At 36.7% G+C, this 25,479-nt stretch overlaps 1 protein-coding gene across 2 annotated transcripts in view; it reads right to left on the minus strand.

The window, feature by feature from the left end:
* Nucleotides 1-25,479, minus strand: part of GDAP2 (ganglioside induced differentiation associated protein 2) — a 77,825-nt gene that overhangs the window by 13,180 nt on the left and 39,166 nt on the right. For both annotated transcript variants that reach the window (XM_079931938.1, XM_079931939.1), the window contains exons 7-12: nucleotides 23,594-23,753; nucleotides 21,436-21,592; nucleotides 13,655-13,731; nucleotides 12,818-12,894; nucleotides 9,863-10,002; nucleotides 9,507-9,561 (exon numbers count right to left, since the gene is read on the minus strand). In XM_079931938.1, coding sequence (XP_079788064.1) covers nucleotides 9,507-9,561; nucleotides 9,863-10,002; nucleotides 12,818-12,894; nucleotides 13,655-13,731; nucleotides 21,436-21,592; nucleotides 23,594-23,753 — 666 coding nt within the window. The remainder of the gene's footprint in view (nucleotides 1-9,506; nucleotides 9,562-9,862; nucleotides 10,003-12,817; nucleotides 12,895-13,654; nucleotides 13,732-21,435; nucleotides 21,593-23,593; nucleotides 23,754-25,479) is intronic.

Below are 25,479 nucleotides of genomic sequence, written 5' to 3' on the forward strand. Positions count from 1 at the left end.
ATTCACATAACCTTATGTTTAAATCTCATTTATAGCACTTATCTTACTTCATAGGAATACAAGTAGTTTCTTATATTCACTTCTATAATTTCCCTAGTACTTGGCAGACAATCATAGAATGGTCTAAAGTTTTAGAAGGTACAGACAGACCATGCATTCTCAAGTATTTGAAAAAGAATGAATGAATGAAGATAAGGCCTATTTCATACTGAGTTTCATGGCCTGGCTCACTAATCTATTTCGGCTATACTACCAATGACTGTTATAAGGCCTCAGATATTAACACTACCCTCTGTATCCTCTCATCTTACCAAGCTTATTTGGAGGGTGGTGGAGGGGGCGGGAGGTACTCGGCCTTTCTAGAACCAAGTGAGTTAATTTAAATCAGATTAGATTGTCACTTAGTTACACTCCAACCCCCAGTTTTTTACATCAGTTTTTTTTGTTTTGTTTTCAAAGCACATGCTGTTATATACCTAATTGATACAAACTTCTGCAAACTAGATTAGGGGCTCTACAACCAGTTAGCTGATAAACTAGTAAGAGCTACGGAGAGACCATGGAGATTTTAGAGATTCTAGGAAGAGGTTAAGAAAATAGATTGTAGAGTCAGAACGGAGAAGAACCTTGCGGATGTGTCAGGAGATACTGTGCAAGGAGTTACACATTGACTGGGAATCTACTATGTGCTAAGCATTGGACACGGCTGTAGGTGATACAGGGTAACAGTGACCTGGCCATTCCTCTAATGGGGGCTTAGACTCTAGAAAAGGAGCCAGCTTATAAGCATAACAACTTCCTAAGGCAAAAAGTACTAAAACAATGAATGGCCCAAAGAAACACATGAATACCTATCACAGGCAAGGAGCTGTGCTACGTGGAAAAAGGTATAAAATTACGGAACTAGAAGGGACTACACAGGGTATCTGTGTTCCACTGTCTCTTACCTCAGGACCTTTTTACATGCTGCTTGTTTAGTCCTGAAACCCTTTTCCTCAATTCTTTGCCTGGCTAAGAACTGTCCTTCAGAGTTCAGGTCAGAACTCACCTCTGTGAGGAAGCTTTCACTGAGTACCTACACTCCAGCCAAAGCTGGAGAAGCAGCTTCCCTCTAAGTGTTCCAACAACACCGTGTTTACTCATATTACTACATAACTGACACTCTTTGTGGTAGTAGCTGATTCTCTCAATAGACTAAATTCCCGCGTCTGGGGATTCTCTTCAATACCATATTTATAGGGATTTATAGGGTCTAAGTAATGCTCAACATGAAAAGTAAGCAATTCAATATGTGTTGAGAGAATTAACAAATACTTTCTGGACTTACTACTTTAGTACTATTTAGGGATGGTCGAATGTTCCTTCATTCTATAAAAACAAGTTGTACTTCAATCTGGGCCTCAGTCTCTTCATCTACAAAACGAGCAAGTTGGACTTCAATGATTTTTAAAGTCCCTCTTAGTTATACAGTTCTATGAAAGGACTCTTGACTATGCTGCATGTACTGACACGGTGAGCTGGCGGTGGTAAATTCAAAGAGAAGGTTGGGTTGGGGAAGAATGGGCAGTGATCTTAGGCACACACTCTTTGAAAGACAAACACATTTCTCTGTTGCATTTTCTCCCATTACCTCCTTTACATTCTTTAGGTATTAGCAAGAGAAAATTACTCAAAGTAGACAGAAGTGGAAACCCAGTTACAAGTTTTCCATTCAGGGAGACCCAAGAGCACTGTCTTCAGTTTTTTTCATTTTATTTTTATGTAGCTCAGCTTTTAATTTTCAATTATTTACAACATAAGTCATAGATATACATTTATTTAGGTAAACTTGCTTTACTCAGTATCTACTATTTTAAAAAACTGAATTAAAAATTTGAAAAAAAGGCTGCTATGATATTCTGTGAATGCTAGAAACTCTTTCATCCAATTATTCACAAATGCACAGCCAAGAACATGGGATCACAAGACAACATAAACTAGGAAAAGATTGTTCACACATGTATGCACTTAAGTCATCTACTAGAGCCAGAATCAACAGTGGGTTTAAATACTATTAGTTCACGTTCTATTAGTGAACTTCAAGAAAGAAAAAGAGTAGTGATTTATATGAGCAGTCAACTTACCACGTTGGGTGGAGTGCCCTGGAAAAGATCTGAGAAGTATGGAAATCAGGACAGTGATTCTATTGTTTCATTATCCTTTGATTTCATCTCATTATTTTATAATTACAACCCCTCCATTTACAGTTTTCGATTTAGTATAAAATAATGGTGGATTTCATTACACATGGGTTTTATTTCCTCAATCCTTCATCATTTTCTCCATCCCAAAATATTATGAAAGGTAACATAATGGCTTTCACTTCATACATCTGCTCTTCAGTCTCTGCCTACCCGCCATTTGCACTGACTTCTACCTGAAGCAATTCCAATGGTGTGGCAACCAACACTAGTGGCTCTAACACTGAAATTTCTGGTAATGTCTATCCATTGGTGTCCAAGTGGGGGAAAGATAGCTATTCACTGACTCTCTTGTGTGGGGAAGGAGGGGTTAAAGTCAGATCTTAGCAAACAGTGGCTATGTATTCTCGTAAGTCTGGTAGAGTAACACTCTTTGGATAAGTCTGAATTTGTGACAAAAGTTAAAGAAGTTTTTTTTCCATTAAAAAATTATGAAGATTCATAATTTGGATGAAAATTCCAACATTCACTAAAGTTGAAAGAATTTTACAGGGAACACTGGTACAGAAATCATTCAGACGATCATTAATATTTTCCTTAAGTTTTCTTCATCACACATCTATCTGTTCCTCTATGCATCTATTAACCCATCTTACTTTTTTGCTGCACCTCAAAGTAAACTGCAGACATCAGTAAACGTTCCCCAAATACAGCATTCATATCTTTAACTAGAGTTCAGTGTTCGTTCAGTTTGCTATAAAATTTACATTCGATGAAATACACAGATTTTTAAGTGTACTTTTGCTGGTTAGACAGATGTACACACTTGTATTAGTAAAACTCCTATTGAGATACAAAACATTTTCATCACCCCAGAAAGTTCCCTCACGCCCCTCTTCCCAGAGGCAAACACTGTTTTGATTCTTTTTCTACCATGCATTAGTTTTGCCTGCTCTAGAATCTCATATAAGTGGAATTATACAGTATGACTCTTTTATGTAAGGCTTCCTTCACTCAGCATTAACGTTTTTAAGATTCCTTCATGCTGTTGTGTATATCAGTAGTATCGATGTTTTCTTTTATTGCCAAGAAATATTCCATTACAAGTATACAGCAGAGTTTAATTATTCATAATCCTATTGATGGACACCTTGGCTGGCAGTCACTGGCTGCTATGATTAATGCTGCAGTGAACATTCCTGTAGAATCTTTCTATGCACATATATTTCATTTCACTTGGGTAAATACCTAGTATTGGAATTGCTCGGTCACAGACTAGGTATATATTGAGTTTATAAGAAACTGTCGTAACTTTTTTCAAAGTGGTCGCAGAAATTCACATTCTGACTTATACTGTAGGAGAATTCCAGTTACTCCACATCATTGGTAATATCTGGTATCGTCGGTTTTTTAAACTTTAGCCATTCTGGTGGCAGTGCAGTGACATCTCATGCAGTTTAAAAAAAAAGTTTTATTAAGATATACCCAACTTACAATAAACTGCACATATTTAAAGGATAAAATTTGTTAAGTTGTGACATTACATATACACCCATTATACCATCATCACAATCAAGAAGATGAACACTGGGAGCTCCCCGGTGGCCCAGTGGTTCAGCTTCTGGGCTTTCACTGCTGTGGCCCGGATTCAACCCCTGCTCGGGGAACTGAGATCCCGCAAGCCACGCGGCGCAGCCAACGACAACAGCAACGACAAAAAAAAAAGAAAGAAAATGAACATACCCATCACTCCTACAGGTTCTCAGGGTCCTCTGTAACTCCTCCCTCCCGCCCCTCCTCCCTGTCCACAGGTAACCACTGCTCTACTTTCTGTAGAAAAATTATACATTAGTTCATATTCCCTAGAATTTTATATGAAGGGAATTACATAGTATGGACACTCGTCTGGTATGTACATGCTTCTTTTATTCAGCGTAAATATGTTGAGATTCATTTGTGTTGTTGCATATATCAACAGTTCATTCTTTTTTTTATTGCTGAGTAGTATTCTATTGTATGGATATACCATAGTTTGGTTATCAGTCCTCTCAGTGATGAGCATATGGGTTGTTTCTAATTTGGGGCTATAACAAAAGTGCTGTGAGCATTTGTATACAGGCAATAGATATGCTTTCATTTGTTTTGGGTAAGTATCTATGAGTGGAATGGCTGGATCACACAGTAGGTGCATGTTTAACTCTTTAAATAAGCTGCTAAATTGTGTTCCAAACTTTCTATACCATTTAACGTTCTGATCAGCACTATTTGGGAGTTCCAGTTCTTCCACATTCTCACCAACATTTGATACACAGTCTTTTAAATTTTAGCCATTCTAATAGGAACGTAATATCTCGTTTTGGTTTCATTTGTACTTTCCTAATAAGTAATTGTGCTGAACATCTTTTCATTTGCTTATTTATCATCGTATATTTTCTTTGGTGAAGTATTTTGCACAAATCATTTTTTCCATTTCTAAATTGTTTCCTTATTATTAAGTTTTGAGATTTCTTTATATATTCTAAAGATAAGTCCTTTATCAGATAAATGTTTTATTTACAAAGATTTTCTCTCAGGCTGTGGTTGTGTGGTTGATCTTTTCATTCTCTTAGCTATCTTTAAAAGAGCAGAAGTTTTAAATTCTAATAAAGTTCAATTTCTTTTATGGATTGTGCTTTTGGTGTTGTATCTAAGAAATATTTGCTTTACACTCAAGGTCACACAAAGCTTTTTCACCTATACTTCCTTCTAGAAGTTTAAAAAGTTTTGTTTTACATTTGTGTGATACAAGATATAGATCAAAGTTCATTTTTTTTTGGCATATGGATATCTAATTGGTCCAATATTGTTTGTTGAACAGACTAACCTTTTTCCACTGATCTGACTTTGCACTTTTGTAAAAAAATCAGTTATCCATAAATACGTAAATCTATTTCTGGATTCTTAATTGTGCTCCATTGATGTCTTTGTCTATCTTCATGCCAATACCTCACTGTCTTGAGTACTGTAGCTTTAGAATAAGCATTGAAAGCAGGCAGTGTTGGTCCTCTAACTTTGTTCTTCTTTTCCAAAGTTGTTTTGGCTATTTTAGATTCTGTGCATTTTAATTGAATTTCTACAGAAAAAACCTTGTTGAAATTTTGACTGGGACTGAATTGAATCTATAGCTTTAGAAAGAATCGACAATTTAACAGTATTCAGTTTTCTAATCCATAAATACAGTATATGTCTTCATTTATTTAGGTCTCCTTTAATTTCTCTCATTAATGTTTTGCAGTATACATAACTTGTGCAGTGTATTATACAAGTCTTTCATATCTTTTGTCATATTTATCCCTAAGTACTTGGTATTTTTGATGCTAGTTTAAATTATATTGCTTTTTAAATCTCAATTTGTTTCTTGCTAATAGATATAATAGATTTTTGAATATTGATCTTAAACCCTGAAACCATGCTAAAAGTTACTCATCAGTTCTAGTAGCATTTCTGAGGATACCATAGGGTTTTCTATATAGATAATCATGTCATCTATTAATGACAATCAAGACAGCATTATTTACTCCTTTCTAAATCTATATGCATTTTGTTGCTTTTTCTTGCCATATTGCACTAGCTAAAACGTCCAGTACAATACTGAATACAAGTGGGGATAGCAGACATTCTTGCAAAGACATACTAAAAACCGACATACTCTTCTGTTTGTCTCCATTAAAGAAAAAATTTCGGTAGCTACTGGATGAATACAAAAATAAATGGATGATGAGATTTTGGGAAATAGTCAAGCACTTCTTATGTGCTATAGAAAGAAAAAATTAGCCACCTGCTGAGCATAACAAAGTTAACTTTTCCAATAAGGAGAAAGGTTAGGAAGGTTAATAATATATTATCTGATAAGACCATGTAATCAGAACTCAACTGAAAGAAGAGTAGGAAAGACAAAGTGATTTAATTGACTGTTCACACATTTTACTTTTTTTTTTTAAGCCTTGCCAAGCAGTGTTCCCATAAGCATAGCACTTTCTATTCTACGGTGCTGTTCTAACACTGAGGGACCAAAAAGAAATTTGCAATTTTTAAAAGAATTATTAAAATACTTCATGCAAAACTTAAAGATGGTATTTCAATGACAGACAACAATTTTGTAAACAGTGACAAATCCCAAAGTGGAAAACATTCTCACTGAAGCCTTCACTCATCTTAGTTATGAAATTTAATAAGGACTTTTCACTACTTATCTTACTTAATTTCTCCACAGTGCTTTAAAATAACTATTTCTACCATCTCTGATGCTTTTCCCATCCACTGGCTTCCACAGCATTAGTCAATCTCAGTTCTCCTGCTGCTTTTTGATTATTTCTTCTTGATCTCCTTCCCTGATCCCAGGGCTCTTTCTTTAGCTGTCTAAGTCTATGATTTTATTCATTAACACTTTTAAAGAGTTAAAGCTCTATTTACTTGATGATGTTCTCAAATTTACATCCCAATCCATGGTCCCTACATCTGATGACCCCTGGGAGTCATGGATGACACGGTCCTTTCTCTCACCCGTACTCATTTAATAAATCACTAAATCCTGGGATTTTACACCCAAATAATAAGTCATCTTTTCTCCAAACCACACTGATATATTCAGATTCTTATTTTTTTCTTTGCCTAGACCAGGGGTTGGCAAACTTTTGCAAAAGCCCCTATAGTAAACAGGAAATATTTTTGGCTTCTTATATTAATATTATAAGAAAATTTCACTAGGCAGGCCTGAAGGCACCTGGAACAGTGCTATACTGGAGGCAGGACAACGTGAATACTGATTAGGTTGTTGCTGCATCCTTTGAGGTAAGAGATGATGGTGGGATGAACTAAAGCAGAGGCAGTGGGACTAAAGACACAGGCATAGAATTGGACAATAGTAAGCACACAGAAGTGATGCAATATGATGAGAATGAGGTAAGGCAAGTACCCAAGGATGCCTCCCTTGTTTCTGACTTAGGCATCTGGGTAGACAGTGGTCTCATTTACAAAGATAGGGAATACAAAAAGCAGTTTGGGAGGGAGTGGGAGATGACGACATGAGTAGTTCTGTTTTCAAAATGTTGAACTTCAGGGGCCTGTAAAACACCTAAGTGAAGATATTTGATCAGAAGTTCAACAAGCAGGTCTAAGCACAGGAATGATGATGATGGCTAACATTTACTGAGTGTTTATTGTATGCCAGATAATGTTTTAAGCGTTTTACATGTATTAACTAATTTCATCCTTCTGACAACTACACAAGGTAGGTACTACTATTATCCCCACTTTACAGAAGATGAAATTAAAGCACATAGAGGTTACATAACTTGCCTGAGAAAACAAGTTGGTAACTGGTAGAGCTGGGATTAGAACCTACATTACCTGAATCTCAAATCCATGCTTTCACAAACATTAGACTTTACTGCCTCTCCAGACATATACTTGGGAATTGCATATATTTTGGAGGGTTGTTGAAAACACAAGAATGAAAAAAAAGAAGTACAGAATGAAAGAAGTCAGAGGATTTGGGGACACTAACACTCAAACGATGAGCAGAGAAAGAGGGAACTGCAAAGGAGACTGAGAAGGAGTGGCTAGAAGTAGAAGAAAAACTAGGCAGGATAAGTTTCAAAGAAGCCAAGACAAAGTGTTTCAAGGGAGAAGTGACAACTGTGCTTAAGGGTATAGGGAAAAGAGAAATTACTGGTGTTTTTAGCGTGAGCAGCTTTAGTTGCCATAGTGGGATCTGAACCAGACTGGAGTAATTTCAGGTGTATGACAAATGGAGATGGTGAGCAGAGGGCACAGATTACACTAAAAAATTTTGGTTGTAAAGGGGAAGAGAGATAAGTGGAGGCTTTAGAATGTTTAAAAATTGATGAGTTAGATCCATAAAAATGGGAGATAAGAAAGAGGATAATTGCTGAAGGGAGGTTCCTGAGGACAGGGAAAATATTCAATATATGTGTAGAGAAGAGTGTAGGCTCTGGAATTCAAATGCCTAGATTCAAATCCAGCCTTTGCTACTTTACAGTTGCTTAGTTTGCAAAAGTTACTTAATCTCTCTAAGCATCCATCATTTTCCTATCCAATGGGAATAATACTACTATCTACTTCATAGATATAAGGCTTAAACAAGATAACTCATGGGAAGAACTGGCACACAGTAAGTGCTTAGTAAACGTTAGCTATTATCACTATGGGATCCAGAGCACAGGTAGAGGGACTGCCCTTCATTAAGAAGGAACACACTTCTGTGACAGAATAAACAGTGGCAATGATAGGAAGAGATGGCACATAAGTTTGGGGTGGGAGGGAGAAGACAGGGAGCTCCTCAGTGATGTTTTCTATGTTCTCAGTTAAGAATGAGGCAGGGCCATCTGTTGCAGTGAGGAGCTGCTGGTAGGACAGAGCTTGAGGGGAGCACACAGCCATGCTGGGACACTGTTCAGTGAAGCATCAAAGGACCACTAGCAGTGAATGCCCCACGAGTCTGCTGAGAAGCCCAAATTCACATGGCTCTATGATTTCTCCACCACTGCTCAGCAACCCAGATACAGGAGTGAAGAAAGCAGAATGATGGAATAGCTCAAGATCAGGTTTGGATGGGCAAGTGTGATGGAAGGCTAAGAGGTCATAGGTTATTTTAGACATAGGTTATTTATTGACAAGAGTGGCTGAAGTGATGGAACATGAGTTTTAGGCTGGATAGGGAAGAAAAATAAAGATTAAAAAAAAAAAAGAAGATATTTTCAGAAAAAGTAAAAGGACCAAAGGACTAGATATCTTGATGAAATCAAGATGCAGGATTAGATATTAGGGATGTAATTATGAGCAAGATAGCTATATAATAACTCTCAGAGATCTGGCAGGCTAACACATAAGGTAGAAAATTAAACTAGTACTTAGAATTAAAAACAACAATGAAGGAAGACTAGAAAATCTTAAGGAAGTACAATGCAGGAGTACCTACTAGTGGCAGGATTGATCAGAGAGGTTTTTTTACAGAAAGTAATTGTTGACCTGAGCTCTGAAGGATAAATAGGAGTTAGCCAGGAGCAAGGGCAGAAAAAAGCCCAGATTAACGAAGAGCATGAAGAGGCAAGGACTGAGGGACTAAAGGCCTGTAAAGGTCGCCTACAAAGATACTGGAGTTACATGGGATCAAAATAGGACCACAACTCAAGATCACTTAAAAAGGAAGGGTAAACAAAGAAATTAGCAGTCATAACGGGGATAGCAAGAAGATGATGAAATATATCTTAATATGCATGTAGTACACTTAAATTCAAGATTTAGCTAAAAAGAAAAATACCGTACCTTTGAACGAAATGTTGGATGAACAAAATAAACAGCCTTCAAATTCCTCTTGTACCTGATTCAAAATCAAAAAGAGAGTCAGTATAAGCCATGTCTAAAACCAGTCACCATTATGAACAATTAACTCTTTTTCCAGGTGTTTAAAAGCAGGAAAAAGTTTACATATGAATTTACTTTGATACAAAATAAACTGGAGTTAAGGAGGGCCTATTATTAAAATATCCAATCTAAGTAAAAAAAAAATCTTAGTTACATGAACTATCCTTTCACAAAATACACAACGATGTTTGCTATTGCTTAATACTCGGAAAGAAAAAGGCTGCTTTCCCCCTTCATAATTTGAGAAGATAACTAACTTGACATCAACAACATCGTAGAGTTTCTTCAGGAAGTCAGAGTCCAGGTGATTGTATTCGCTGGTCAGTGTGTGAAAATATACTAATACGTATTCCTTCACAGCAATGTGATCCATTACATGGATAAAATATAAGAGAGCCTAGAAGAAAAATAAAGATAACAAACATTTTGTACAGTAGTCTATTTCACAGATGCCAAGAGAGAAAAAACCTAGAAGATTAATCTGCACCCCAGGCACTGCAGAGAGACACCTCAGACTAACGAGTACCTCTTTAAAAAGATCTTCAGGGGAAGTGTCTCATGCCAGTGTTTAGTAGTGCACATAATGCTACAGTATGGTCCCTTTCTGTCTTGTTCTAAGTGGTGGAGGAGAATCACCAGTCTCCGTCCTTTCAAACAACTCTTCACATACTCAAAAGAGCTCTTCAGTCAACTACCAGGTTTTCTCTCTCTGGAATAACGGTGTCAAAACCATTAGAGGGAGAATTTCTAGACTTTTAATCATTCTTGAAGGTTCCACCTGCATTCAGTGAAAGTATTTGCAGTCTCCACTGAGAAACGGACTAATGGCTCTCACGTAACCAAGAATTACTATAAAAGGACATTAGAAGTGATGCCGCACATGGCTCACTTTGAGGGCTAATTTTGTTAGCATCTTTGACGTTGAACTGAATGAGGAAAATGAGAACAGGTTTAGTGAGCAGACGGCAGTGGGCTGGGCAGCACTTCCCTGCTCTGCCTCAAACTTAATGTGACCTGGATCAGTTAGAGGAATATGCCATTACAAGAAGGATGAAATTTAAGAGAAACATTAAACACAAAGCAGAGACACGATATGGGCAGGGCCAGCATGACCCAGTGGTGTAGCTATAAACCATGACAAAGAGGAAGCTAAGAGGTAACAACTGAAGATTATTATCAAACAGGTTATTTCTCCATTCCTCCTCAGGGGAGTCCTTGGCATTAACTTGAATGGACTAACATGGATTAGTTAGGATGGGTCCAACTGCTACCAGAGCAGACAGAGGAGGGCACTAAGGAAACACAGTACCTTTCCAGTTGCTACCTGGTTTGGACTTCACAATATATACGAAATGATACACCACGAACATCCAGAACACCATGTAAGTACACACCAGAATCAAAGGCAGGGGTTTATGCTTTTATTGGTATCAATCACATTATTAATGCTGAGAATGAATGTCATACTGATTATCAGTTGTTTTTTCCCCTGTGTGTATGTGTGTATTTTTATTATTATTTCTGCTCTTGCCTGACTGCTTCTGGTCCTCTTTCTATCCACTCACCACCTCAAGGCAAGGCAATCAAGATATCCATTTTCAGCTTCAAATTCCCCATCTTTAGCTTGAATCTTTTTCATTATAAAGTACAGCCATATGACAGAAAAATGTAGAAAACAAATTCTCCCTAAAACTATGAAATCCATTTTGAGATACTGATATGCATAAACTCGCACCATGCCCCCCTCCCCCACAAAAAGGTCAATGTACATACAAGCTGTTGTTTCTTCTCCTACTGATATTATACCATAAACATTTCTCTATAGTACTTGCCTCTATAACCATAATTTTTCAGGGTCACAAAACATTCCATTTGTGGATGCATAATAATTACCTGTTAGGAATTTAAGTTATAATTTTGGGCCACAAATGAGCCTGTGAATAACATGCCCAATCCAGGGCTTCCACAGTGTTTTTTTACCCAAACACCAGCGACCAGGAGTTTAAGGGCTTAGCCAGATAAAATTATCCCCTTTTGCACAACTGTGTTTTATCTTAAAATTGTATTTAATTTTTACACTGTTGAGTACACTTTTTTTTTTTTACTGTGGTTAAGAATTATTTATTAAAGCGATTCTCCTCCTTTGCAGTCTGTGTCTATTACAATTGTTCTAGGAAGATCTACATATTTATCCCATGGATTCAGTTGTCCCTTGCCCAAGTATTCCAATTTGGGCAATTTCTGGGCCTATAGCTACTTTCAAACCTAGGATTATTCCCTTAGTACAAATTCTCAGAAATGGAATTAACGGGTCAGTGGGCGTGACCACTTTGACAGTTTCAATTCATCTTTGGTAACAATGATTATTATTTAAAAGTAATGGCTAATTTTGATGACAGTCCCAGCTGGACCATGAAGGGACAAGAAAACTCCCCCGCCTGACATGGAGGAGGAAATGACAACAGAAGCGTGATGTCTACTCAGAATGAGGAAGAAGGTGGTCTTCTCCCCCTCACCACTTTTCCTTTGATTATAAAACTGTAGCCCACTAAGGTCTCGGGGTGCAGCACCTTCTCGCCCACCCGCCTGTAAGCCTCACAAGTGTCCTATTCTAATAAATCACTTCTTATCTATCAAAAAAAAAAACAAAAAAAGTAAAAGTAATGGCTAGTTTTGAAGGTGAAAAAAGAGATCTCATTTTAATTCACTTTTTTTTTTTTTTTTTTTACTACTAATCAGGTTGAACACTTTGTTTACCAGTAATACCATTTCTTCTGCTATGAATCATCTATTTCTGTCCTTTACCTCCAAAAGACGGGATTACGAAATTATGACATCTTGGGTTAACTACTTCTTCTCTTCAGAGAGATAAAAGAGTTAATGTTTCTTGTTTCAAGAAAAGCAGAATTTGATTATTAGTACAGTTATAATACAGAATGAGTCCAACCAAAAACTTGCCAGTTACATCATATCCAAAACAAAGCAGCTGCATTTTTGGAGATCACAGTATGGCAATTCAGTATTTCCGTTTCTCCCAGAGCGCAAAACCAAACCCCTTACTGAAATGCTATGTGCCAACTTGCAGAATCAGGGCTGCTACTCTATCACAGATACACAATTCTGTCTCACATTCTAAGCCTTGATTCCAAATTCATGTCCTACTTATTTTTTAAATCAACATATTTATAAAACAAAGCTTTTTAATGGCTTACCTTGTCCATATCTATTAACGTTACAGGAATGTTTCTTCCAACTACCACCATTACTGTGCGACCACAGTTATCAACACCTACAAACAGGAAATGTAATCAGCACCCAGAAACTTTATTCCAAGAATATTATCTGTCCTGGGCTCTGACCTTATAAAAATATTCTACACAAATATGAAAGACTGAAAACCAGGAACATAAGTTTTTCAGATTTCATCTTCAGATTTCTTTTAGTATGTGGAAAACATCACCTTTCTTTTCTTTTTTTTCCCAGCTTCATGAAGTTGTGATGACTGCCCTTACTTTTAAGATAAGCCCTCTTACAGGTTTTAAATCAGGGACAGCCAAAGGTAAGGTTGAGGGTAAAGATTTTTTTATAAATAGCTTTTTGTTTAAGCATACTACAACTTTTAATAACATCAGTGATCCAGGAAAAACTAAATGGAACTCAAATCTGAAAATTAACGAGTACTGCCTGGAAAAGAAATATAAAGGGGGAATCTGATAACTTTTACTGTCTCCGTTATTTATTTACGTAAGGTTTGAATTTTGTACAGCAGGATTATGGTACTTTTAAAAGTAGAAAAAAAATTAAAAGATAGGAAAAAGGACACTGAGAAGAAATGAAGTTGGCCAATGTAGAATTACTAGCTGAAAATCTTATAGGTTGAGATGCTATTTTGAAGATCTTGATGATGAGCAAAAACTATCTTCCACTGTACAAAAAAAATCTATTCAGAGATAAAATGGACAAAATCAGAGAAAAGTGAAGTCTCTAATAACATGCTAAGTAAGGTTCTTAATCAGTAAAAGAATAAGTTACCATATCCTTAAGCTCACCTGTTTGGTATAAGGCTTTTAGAGAAGCAATATCAGATAGATCCTCAGATCTTGCTTGACACAACCAGCGATTATAACTAGAGAAATAAAGGATATAATTATTGTAATAAACAGTTGTAAATTTATAAATGAGACCTGTTTTTATCTGTCTGTGTTCTTAAAGAATAATGTTTTATTATATTGAGAAAGGAGTTAAAGAGGCTGTTACACCATGCAGAATCTCTACTCTGTTATTGATTAAAAAAAAAAAAAATGAGTTACTGAGAAAGGAAGGTATTCACACTAGATGATTTTTAAAAATCCTTTACGAGCAAATGAAGACTACTCATATAATTGGCTAAGATACCAAGTATTCTAACATTGTTTTTAAATACTATTATCTTCCCCTACTAAAAAAAAAAAAAAAGCAAAGAAGGCCTAAAGCAATAGCAGTTCTCCACAACAGATGTTCACTAATCCAACAAAGACTTATTGAGTGCTTACTACACAAGAGGTATTGAGAATACTCTAGTGAACAGACGTGGTCAGACCCTCAAGAAGTTTACTTTTCAGAAGAAAACCAGGTAAGTGTTGTACATGTTATGTTGGACCACAAAGAAAGTAGGTAATTTTTTCTGGGAAGTCCAGGCTTATTTAATGACTGGCTAATCAAAGTAGCTGTGCTGATACTCTATATACCAGATCATAAAGATGGCAGTTTGGCTTTGGCTAAGAGGATACTGAAACTGGAAGAAACGTAAAGATCTCAAAGAGTGGAAGCGATCTGAAAAAGGTCAAATTAATCTTAGAGTTACCAGTTAATGGTAGAGTTGAATTTGAAGTTCACTCAAGTCTCCAGTTTGCTGGAAAGGTCAGTACTTTTTCTACTATTTCATACTTACTTTCTTAAAATTCAAAGTGCCACTTACTTAATTGTGAAAAAAGCTTTCAAGGTACCTAAATGCATGAAAAGCAACTTTGAAGCATCTAGGTCACACATGGCAACATCCCACAACATGAAAACAAACAAACAAACAAACTAAACTAAACCAGAAGAGAGGATACTTGGGTCCTCACGCTGTCACTTTCTATGCAATCTCAGTAAAGTAGTTCCACCCCTACGGACCTCAGTTTCCTCATTTGCAAAACGGTGTTTATGTAGGATACCTTTCAGCTATGAAGTACAATCACACAACTAAGGATATTTAATAGGAAGTCTATTACATACGGATTGTAATCAACAAGTGATATGCCTGCTAGTTTCACAGAAATTGTTATTGTTTGTGAAAACAATACTTAGTATTGCATAGTTCTATAGTCTAGGTTTTTAAATTTAGAAACGTGCCCACCTGTGCAAATTGAATTCAAAGACAATAACTTTTAATTTTAGTTTAAGATATAATTTGCAAGTCAAGAAAGGATCTGTGTTTATTGTAGTTCTCCCTATTCATATGTACTATTCCATATTTTCATACAGAGCTATTTCCGAGGTTATTTACACTAACTCCCCTATTGTCCTGCTTTCTAATTGTTTTATGATTAAGCCATCTCCACACATCAAGACTAAACAGAAAAATATGTCTTAAAAGTCTTATGAGCACCACAGGTCATGGCACAGAACATGTAACAGGAATTCAGTAAATACCTGTTATTTTCTATACTCTCTGTGTATTCATTAGCTCATTTTCAAAGATTTATTGCATAAATGCAATGCCTGCATCATAGCAAGGACTCAAATCTTTGTTGAATAAAATAATAAACATGAGTATTATTCAAGGTATTTTGGAGGCCTGAGAAGAATAATAAAAGGCCCTTGGCTTCAGAGTTTGAGGTTGAATATATGAGACAGACATATTACAAAGACAACTAACATTGTAATAAGACCCAGTGAGATAAGCAATACAGCAGACATCTGAATACTGTATCAATCAAGTATGTATGCTAAGGTGGGGACTGGCATGGGTAGGAGTGGGGGCTGGGGGTGGAGTGAGCAGAAGTGGAGGCAAGGTCCAGGCCTGTTATAGAACTAACTTCTCCCTTCTTTATATCACAAAGATCAGCACAAGGCTTTACCCACTCACTGCAATATTTGCTTCTACTCTGTTGGACCTCAAGATAGGGACTATGTCTTAGTTGTCTCAATATTTCTAGCAAATTTCTAGGGTAGTTCCTGACACTCAGTAACTATGTATTCAATGAACTGTGAAGAAAAAAAAATTTTAAACTGGAACTCAGATGTCCAAAATAGAATTAATTAACAGAAGCTTTTCCTGACTTGATGCAACTATCCCACACTGGACTTAGTTAAAATCCTTGTTATACACTCTTATTGCACCCTGTAATTTAAATACATTTTTCATACAATAATTAGTTTAACGTTTCTCTCCTTTGCAAGACCCTAGGCTCAATGAGGCCTGGGGCTGTATGTGCCTTGCGTGACACTTTATTATGTTTCTAGCTTGGCACGTTAGTAAGCGCTCAATAAATATTTAATAATGAATGAGATAAAGTTTTTACTGTGAGAAATGACATAAGAGTTATAGGCAACTGGATCTTAAGCCAACCAAGGAACACTAATGAAAAAGAAGAAAGTTCTTGCGAAATAATTTCAAGAGTGATATGCCCAAACTGTGTCACAACTGGATGGAAGACCTGGAAATATTAATCAAGACCTAGACAACATGTCTAATTATTTTAGATGTTCAAGCGAATTATTACACAGAGACAAGGCAATGTTATGAAAGGAATGATCTAACCCTACAGCCGATCCATGTGACCGTTGGTTTTGTTACTGAAGGAAGAATTGAAGGCTTTCAAAAAGATAATTCTAACTAAAGATCTACTTACTTCCTAAGAGATTTTAAAAAATTTATCATTTGTTCAACTTGATCAACAAACATAACAGAAACCAAACTCAACCTGTGTAAATAAAATCCTGATTTAGAAAGAGTAAGAGAAATAAAAATTTTAAACTACAGTCTTAAACATGTAGCCATGGCAGAGTATGTAAACAGATGACCTACAGCTCAGTTATATAGTAAATTCCTAAACGATTAGTCATCAATTCTCAAACTTTTGAGTCTCAGGACCCTTTCATATTTATGTCAGTTACACCTACCAATATTTACCATTTTAGAAATAAAAAGAGAGATTTATAAAAAATATTTATTAATTCAAAAATAATAAAAACCTATTACGTGAACACAAATAACTTTTTATTTTTAAATAAGCTATATCTAGGGAGAAGAGTTACACTCTTACATTTTTGCAAATCTCTTTAATTTATGCTAGATTCTTACATCTGCTTCTGTATTTAACCTACTGCAATATCACACATTAAGCACTCTCTGGAAAACTCTATTGAACACTACAAGAATGAGAATGAAAAGAGCAAATAAGTCTTAGTAAGATTATAAGAAGAGTTTTGCCCTCATGGGCTCCCTGAAAGGGTCTAGGTTTCCTGGGTTACACTTCTGAGCTGCTGACAAGACCTCATCTTTAATTATCACAGACATGGGGCACATGAATAGGAAATCTGAAAATCTTTTGATTCAGATGTAACTTATCACTCAAGGGAAGTGAGTGGCAGGGGTACCACGCCTTTGTTTCTTGGTTCAAGCTCTGGGAACCATAGGCTGTGCTCTTCCCCAAGCCTGTAGCTATGTGTTAATTGGATGTGCACAACAACCTCAGCACCACACAGAACACACCATGACATGTGAGGGTAGTGTGGCTCACTCATGAATTTCTAGACTAGAGAGACCACTTTATCTGTATATTTCAGTTCTAGAATATTATCTTGTACAGAGTAAATATCCAATGTTTCCTGAACTGACTGGAAACTGTGAACTATGTGACTAACTTGAATCTCAAGATCATGGCCTTCTACCAAAAAGAAGGACAATGCTTTACATGCTGTATTCATATTCCTTCCTAGAACCTACCCCTTTGCTGATGACCCCTTTCCAGAAAGCATGGACTCAGTAAATACAGATTCATTTTAAACTGGTTTGAACTAGTCATTATTAAGTGAAACAAATCTCATTAAAGAGAGCAATACAGACAGGCAAATATCCAGTCCAGACAAAAACAAATGCCACTTTATCTGTATCACTCATGCAAAAATTAAAAAGGTGTGTGTGTGTGTGTGTGTGAGAGAGACAGAGAGAGACAGAGAGAGGGAAAAGAGAGAGAAGAGAATAGGGTAACTGATTTGAGAAAGGTGGTAACAAAGCAGTTCTCTGTATATGAAAACAAAATGTGTCTGGTCCTTTCCCAGCTTCTCTGAAGCTGGTCTGTGTAGGTGCCTGGAGATGGTGGTAGAGAAGGGAGATGAGCTGCAGTAGCCATCTTGAAGGCTCATCTTCAATTAGCTGTAACTCTGGTCAAATCACTCTTGGTGATCAATTCACCCTTCTGTAAATTAGAGGGATCAGACCAGATCAGGTACAAAATCATCTAAGAAATCATCTAAGAAACCTTAGAAGGATGATTCCTGAGGCCTTCCCACAGAGGTTCTGATTCAGGAAGTTTGGTGTGGGGCCTATGAATTTTTAGCAAGCACCCCTGGTAATTCTAATGCTTATACACTTTACACTACATTTCAGAAAACTGTATCAGATAATTACCAAAACTCCTTTCAACTATAATGTACTGCTGAGAGACCACAGACCAGTGGTTCTCCAAGTGTGGTGCATAGTCCCAATACTTTTTCAAGGGGTTTTACAAGGTCAAAACTATTTTCATAATAACACCAAAACATTTGTTTTTTCACTGTGTTGACATCTGCACTGATGGTGCAAAAGCAACTGTTGGATAAAACTACTGCTGCTTTAGCATGAATTCAGGTGGAAGCACCAGATTGTACTAGTAGTCGTTGTGTTCTTAATTGCCAAAATACTCACAGGAAAAAAAAAGTCAGTTTCATTTAAGAATGTCTTTGATGAGGAAGAAAAAATTATTAATTTTATTCATTAACCCTTGGAAATACATCTTTTTAATATTAATGTGTCACAAAATGGGAAGAACACACAAAGCATTTCTGCAGACCAAAGCATGAGGCTGTCCTGAAGAAAAGATCTAGTTGTTTGACTTGCAAGCTGAACCAGTTGCTTTATTTCATGGAACACCATTTGTCTTCAACTAATGACTGGCAGACAAACTGTGGTTATTTAACATGAGTATTTGGCAGACGTTTTGTCAAAAATGAATAAAGTGACCCTGCCATTTCAAGAAAAAAAACCAACAGTATTTGTTACCACTGATAAAATTCAAGCTTTAAAATACAGATATAATGTTAGGAAATTTGTATCCACCACCAGAAGCTAACAGTTTCTAATACTTAAGGACTTTTCTGATGAGATCAGTGGTGATATTATCAAATATAAGTTTTTGATATTGTGTAATGTAATGTGTCAATATTTGGAACAACTGAATAATTACGTGAGTCAGTATTTTCCAAAAGACCAACACATCATGTTGTAAATTCATGCTCTAAATTCCTATTATAAAATCTACTCAAAGTGCAGGATAAAACAACACATTTTAATATAACAATACAAAAATTCATAAATATGGTTTGAGATTCCATATTACAACATTATGAAACTACCATTTATTGAGTTATGGTGTACTATCAAAGAATATCCCCAACTATTTGAAAAGGCTATTAAAATACACCTTTTTCCAACTACGTATTTTAATGAGGTCAAATTTTCTTCATATACTTCACCCAAAACAAAGTATTGCAACAGTTTGAATGCTGGTATGAGAATCCAGCTGTCTTCTATTAAGTCAAACATTAAAATATCTGCAAAAACGTAAAACACTGCATTTCTCACTAACTTAAAAAATAGTTATTTTTCATAAAAACATAATGGGTTATTTTTAAATGAATTAACAAATAATTTATCATATGATAAATATTAGTGGGTATAAGCCAGGTAAAAACAAAAGCTCTTTGGGGTCCTCAATAATTTTTAAGCATGCAAAGGGGACCTGAGACCAAACAGTTTGAGAACCACTGCCCTAGTCCAAAAAACAGGTACCCAAATCTAGTTGTACATGAATCATGATGTGAAAAAGTTTTAAAATATACATAGAGGCCAAATCCCAGTCATGTGAGGGAAAGCCCAGTCACTGTATTTAAAGAAAAATGTTTGCCAGATGATTCGTACACATGGCCAAGTTTAGAAACCACTGAAACTGTCGTTCGATTGTGCTTGCCTTTAGAAAAGCTGTTCGTTGGTGCCCCCTAGTGACTAATTAGCTTTTGTTCATGAAAATAAAAGGAGATCTGGACTTCCCTGGTGGTGCAGTGGTTAAAAACCCACCTGCCAATGCAGGGGACATGGGTTCGAGCCCTGGTCTGGGAAGATTCCCACGTGCCACAGAGCAATTAAGCCCGTACACCACAACTACTGAGCCTGCGTTCTAGAGCCCGTGAGCCACAACTACTGAGCCCGTGTGACACAACTACTGAAGCCTACATGCCTAGAGCCTGTGCTCTGCAGCAAGAGAAACCACTGCAATGAGAAGCCTGTGCATTGCAACGAAGAGTAGCCCCCGCTTGCTGCAACTAGAGAAACGCCCGTGTGCAGCAACAAAGACCCAATGCAGCCAAAAATTAATAAATAAATAATTTTTTTTAAAAAAAGGGAGAATAAAATGAAGACCAGGAACTCAGGAAAAACAAAATTCTAATTCTATAAGGGACTCCGGAGATCGTCTAGTCTGACTCCCACTTTATACATGGAGACTAACAACAACCACACGTCATTACAGTATTGTGTGATAAGTGCTAGGCTATCCTTTGGTTAAGTATAGGATGTAAAAAAAAAGGAAAAAAAAAAGCATACAGAGGAGGCATTGATTCCAGACTTCTATTCTGTCTATTCCAACTTATCTCCAGGGAGATAAGTTTCTAGAGGCAATCACTTCTGAGCTGAAACCTGGAGAATGAGCAGGAATTGAAGAATGAGAGTATTCCAGTCAAAAGGGATGGCAAGTACCAAAGCTCAAAGGTAAAATAGACCATAATTTGCTCAGTATTGAAGAGAACAGCAGTGACCAATTTTAAGAGCTTGCTAAGTACCAGGTACTGTGCTAAGCTCATTACATTATCTTATTTAACACTCACAACAACCCTATGAGATGTTATCCCCTCAACTAACCCTATAAGATAATGAATATTAATCAATTATGGTGTACGATTTTTCCTTTCCTTTAACATTTTTTGAAAAGCAGCTAGCTTTCCAAGGACTGTTTGTTAATCCTTGGACAAGCTTACCCAGAAGTACAAAAGCTGCTTTTCTTTATGTTTCAAAAAGGAGTTATTCAGAATTGCTTTAGAAAACACCTGAAAGAAATGGAATGGCTTTATAAGGTCCCTGGGATAAATCAGGGGGAAATAAAGCTCTTTTAACGTTAATACAACCATAGATTATGCTTTAATTATAAATATAGTAATGTTAAGTAAAAACTTTGTGACTTGATTTTTCCCTTCCCCTATTTTCTGCTTTTAGAATATAATCTCACCCAAAGACACTACAATCGCAGTAGAAAGAGTAGGAGCTCTGAAATCAGAGATGCATCTGAACACTGACTTCATCACATACTAACAGTGTCCACTGATATTAACTTTGAATTTCTGCATCTACAAAGTGGGGACATATCTTTCTTAGTGGATTGTCATGAAGAATAAATGATGAGACCATGTTACGTGTAGATCATTTAGCAGACGTAGGCCCTTTCTTGTTTCTCATGTCCTTATGTGTCTGTCAGTCCAAAGGGGTTTGCCTTACTTTCTTTGATGCTGCTTCTGCAGGGCTGCCTCTGATAACTGTCCTTGAAGGATCAGTCTTCTTTGCTTATCAATATCTCCTTCCATTCGAGCAAAAGCATGAGAGCCAATGAAAGAGAGATCAACTCCCAAGCCTTCATCCTCCTCTTCTTGGTTGTCTGCAACAAAAATACTATCAATAGAGATGGCAAAACTTGACAGTAAATGCTACAAACAGACTGTGAATGCTGCTATAGGGATGAGTGCACAGAAACTCAAAAAAACAGGGTTAAGGTTATTTTTTTAGAATGAAACTGAAATCAGATTCAGGCGTTTGAAGAACTGAAATAATGAAAGAAACCACCTGTCCATGTGGGATGGAAGTTTTAGGAACACATGAAATCAAATCAAGGGGACCTAGGTGTAACCTTAGGAAGAGAAGAGTAGAACGTAATAATAAACAAAAAGATAGAAGCAATTATACTGTATGTGGGTTTAAAGATGAACTGTAGCACAACACCTAACCAAAGAGAAATAGAAAGAAAAAGTGTTTGGGGTCATTTATCCAGAATTGTTTAAGAAGGGAGCACTTGACTGGCTGGTACATAATCTTCAGTCCTTTTGTCAGGGAACCCCTGAAGGAAGATGGATGGACCAGGATTTCAGGGTGTGATCCGTATTCACTAAGATATGTTTTGACTAGCGGTCTGATTTTCTACACTGGTCATGCCTACATAATCATTCTGGTACATACGAGTTACAATTCTCACTACAAATTAATGTTACCTTTCTGATTTATCCATATGATCATTTTACGTTTGGCTAGCAGCCAGTCCCTTGGGAATGGATCATCTCTTAATGTGTTCCCCACTGCCTCACTAGATCTGTTTTAAAAAAATTCTTTTTTAAAGAAAGAAAAGCAAACAAACAAAATCCTTGGACCATGGCAGGGGAGCTTCCCAAGGCAATGCCACCACCTGAGGCCGTTCACCTGGGACCTCCTCACATCTACACCACTGCTCCTCAAACTGTGACAGGCAAGGGCTGAGTGTGCCTTTATTAAAAAAAATACCCATAAATGAATCTTCTCTCAATCCCTCAGGTAAGGCTGATTTTACATCTATTTTAACAGATTCTATATTCTAACTGAAAATAGTTATGAACACTAGAGCCTATGAGGTAACAATATTTTCTGAGATATGGATGCAAATCAAGCAGTCTTTGAGGATGGGGGACAGAAGGGAACCTTTTGGCTAATGACTGCCCGATTTTGCTTTTTATTACCCCTTGTCATATAAAACACATTTTACGCATTTAAGAAAAATTATATTCTATTGTGGTAGTCACAATTATGAGGATTTCCAAATGATGCTGGGCACATTTCAAGGCTGTACTCTATTGGTGGCTCCCTAAAAGTACATGAGTACCCCTCCAGGAAAGCTTGGTTCACAGACATTTTCTGATAAAAATACTGGTGATAAAAAAGAGATGAGTAGCCTTCTATAGATTTTAACTTGATGCTCATTTAAAAGTGTTCACAGCAGGAATCTCACAGTAATTCTTAAACTGCTGAATTTTGAGATCAAGTTCCAGCCATGAAGCTTGTGAGGCATGTCTCCAATAACACGTATCCAAGAAGATCAGTACAAGCTGCCATACAGAACAGCTTCAGAGGAGCTCCCATCCTACCCTGCTCTACTATCACTTCAATCTACAGGGGTATGTAACCTAAAGAAACAAAACAAAACAGCATTCTTGTTTCAGTATTTAATGTTAGGTATGGCTTTCAGAGGACACAGTTGAAAATTTTAGATGATAATATACTTACTGCTTCCTCAACAGTGTCCTGCATGAAACTATAAACTTCGTGAGGGTAAAAATGTTGTCATATCCACCTCTGAATCTCTATTGCCTAACACAGACTTGACATTTTTTATATATATATATATATATATATATATATATATATATATAAAAATATAATACATATATATATTTTTTACATTTAAAGAGTAAACCTCAACAAGAATAAGACTCTAAAAACGCCTAAGTTGGTCTTGATCTTAGTGTCCCACTAATAGCCTCCCAAGGGTCAGGCTGAACTTCCTACTTCTTCGGTGGCTGATGTTTACCAGAGCCTTTGCTTCCTTAAGAGGGAAAGTAAGAAAAGGAGAACTCACCCTCCGGGGCACCAGGTTTTTCACTTATTCTTATCTGCCGTTCGGGTACCACAGGCTCCCCTTCTGCGTTTCCAATATCTGCAGGTAGGTATGGCAATGAGCAACTCTCCTCCTTTAATGACCTTGGGAAGTACAGAGGTAGCAGCTTTCGGTAAGTAGCCTGTGTGAGAAAAGCCAAACATTGTGTGAAAACTAACGAAGTAACGAAGCAGGCACCAGCAGTGCTTAGTGTTGTTCCTTACACCGTGAAGACAGCCTTCATCACGGAGAAAGGCCACACCACTTCTAAGCTCAGACTGTACGCTGCCTGGGACCCTCAATCAGTTCTTGTGTTAAGGATCAGGGTTTGTTAGTCACTCAAGTTGAGCATGATTCCCATCCTGGCAGTTCCAGGTCACTGAACCCGGAATGAAAAGTTCTGTGACCCCTGTCCCCAGCCCCTCCTTCACCTCACTAGTGATATTTGTCTTTCAAGATTCAGCTCAGACACCACTTCCCTAATCCTCAGTGTGCCATCAGGGTCCACTGGACCCACGTTTAGTTTTTGAGATTTTTTTTTTTAACAGTTCTAACTCTTTGTGAAGGATTGCTATTTCATGACTTCCATTCTTTCTTAGAGATTTCTCAAAGAATAAAGATATATCTCACTTAAAAAAAGAGAATAAAACTCATTCTATCTTATAATTTCCATATGGGTTGGTCCATTGGACTCATTCCTAAATCCATGATACATTATAGATACTTAGTGCTCTTATTTTTCCTATATCTTGAAGCATTTTGCTTTTTCATCATCCTAGAATTATTTTATCATTATTCATCAATTATCCCCAACTATACCAGAAAAGACTACAATAGAATAATAAGAAACCAAAAGAACGATGGAATTGCCTAGAAGGGCAGAGAAATCATTATCTGTCAGTTTTCCCATTATGTCACCTGCAATACTTCATCATCTTTCATGTAAATAAGTATATTAATGAGGTACATAAGAAGACTGGATTGTAAGTCAACTGTACTCAATTAAAAAAAAAGACTAGACACAACATCTTTGCAGCCTTTTTAAAAAACAGATATAATTCACGTACCATAAAATTCACGTTTTAAAGTATACGATTCACTGGTTTTTAGTATATTCACGAAGTTGTGTAATCATCACCACTATCTAATTCCAGAACATTTCATCATCTCAAATAGAAAATCTAAGCTCATTAGCTGGGTCATTCTCCATCCCTCCCTCCCCAAGCCCCTGACAACCACTAACATTTCTGTCTGTATAGATTTACCTATTCCAGACATTTCATTAAAATGGAATACAGTATATGGTTCTTGTGTCTGGCTTTCTTCACCTAGCATAATGTTTCTAAGGTTCACCCATGCTACAGGATATATCAGTACTTCATTCTTTTTACAGGTTAATATTCCATTGTATGTATATACCATATTTTGTTTGTCCATCTATCAGTAAGTCAGACATTTAGGTTGTTTCCACATTTTGGCTGCTATGAATAATGCTGATATGAATATTTGTGTACAAGTTTTTGTGTGGACGTATGTTTTCAATTCTATTCTGCATATACCTAAGACTGGAATTTCTTTTTAACTTTTTTAGGAACTGCCAGGCTGTTTTCCAAAGCAGCTGCACAATTTTACGTTCTCACTAGCTATGTATGAGGGCTCCAATTTCTCCACATCCTAACTCTTGTTATTGTCTGCCTTTGTAATTAAAGTCACACTAGTGAGTGTGAAGTGGTACCTCACTGTGATTTTGATTTATATTCCCTTATTGGTTAATGTTATAGAACATCTTCCCATGTGCTTGTCTATTCAAAACTTTTGCCCATTTTTTAAGATTTTATTTTTTTCATAGCAGTTTAAGGCTCACAACA

This window comes from Stenella coeruleoalba (assembly GCF_951394435.1).
Source record: "Stenella coeruleoalba genome assembly, chromosome: 1".
NCBI lineage: Eukaryota > Metazoa > Chordata > Mammalia > Artiodactyla > Delphinidae > Stenella > Stenella coeruleoalba.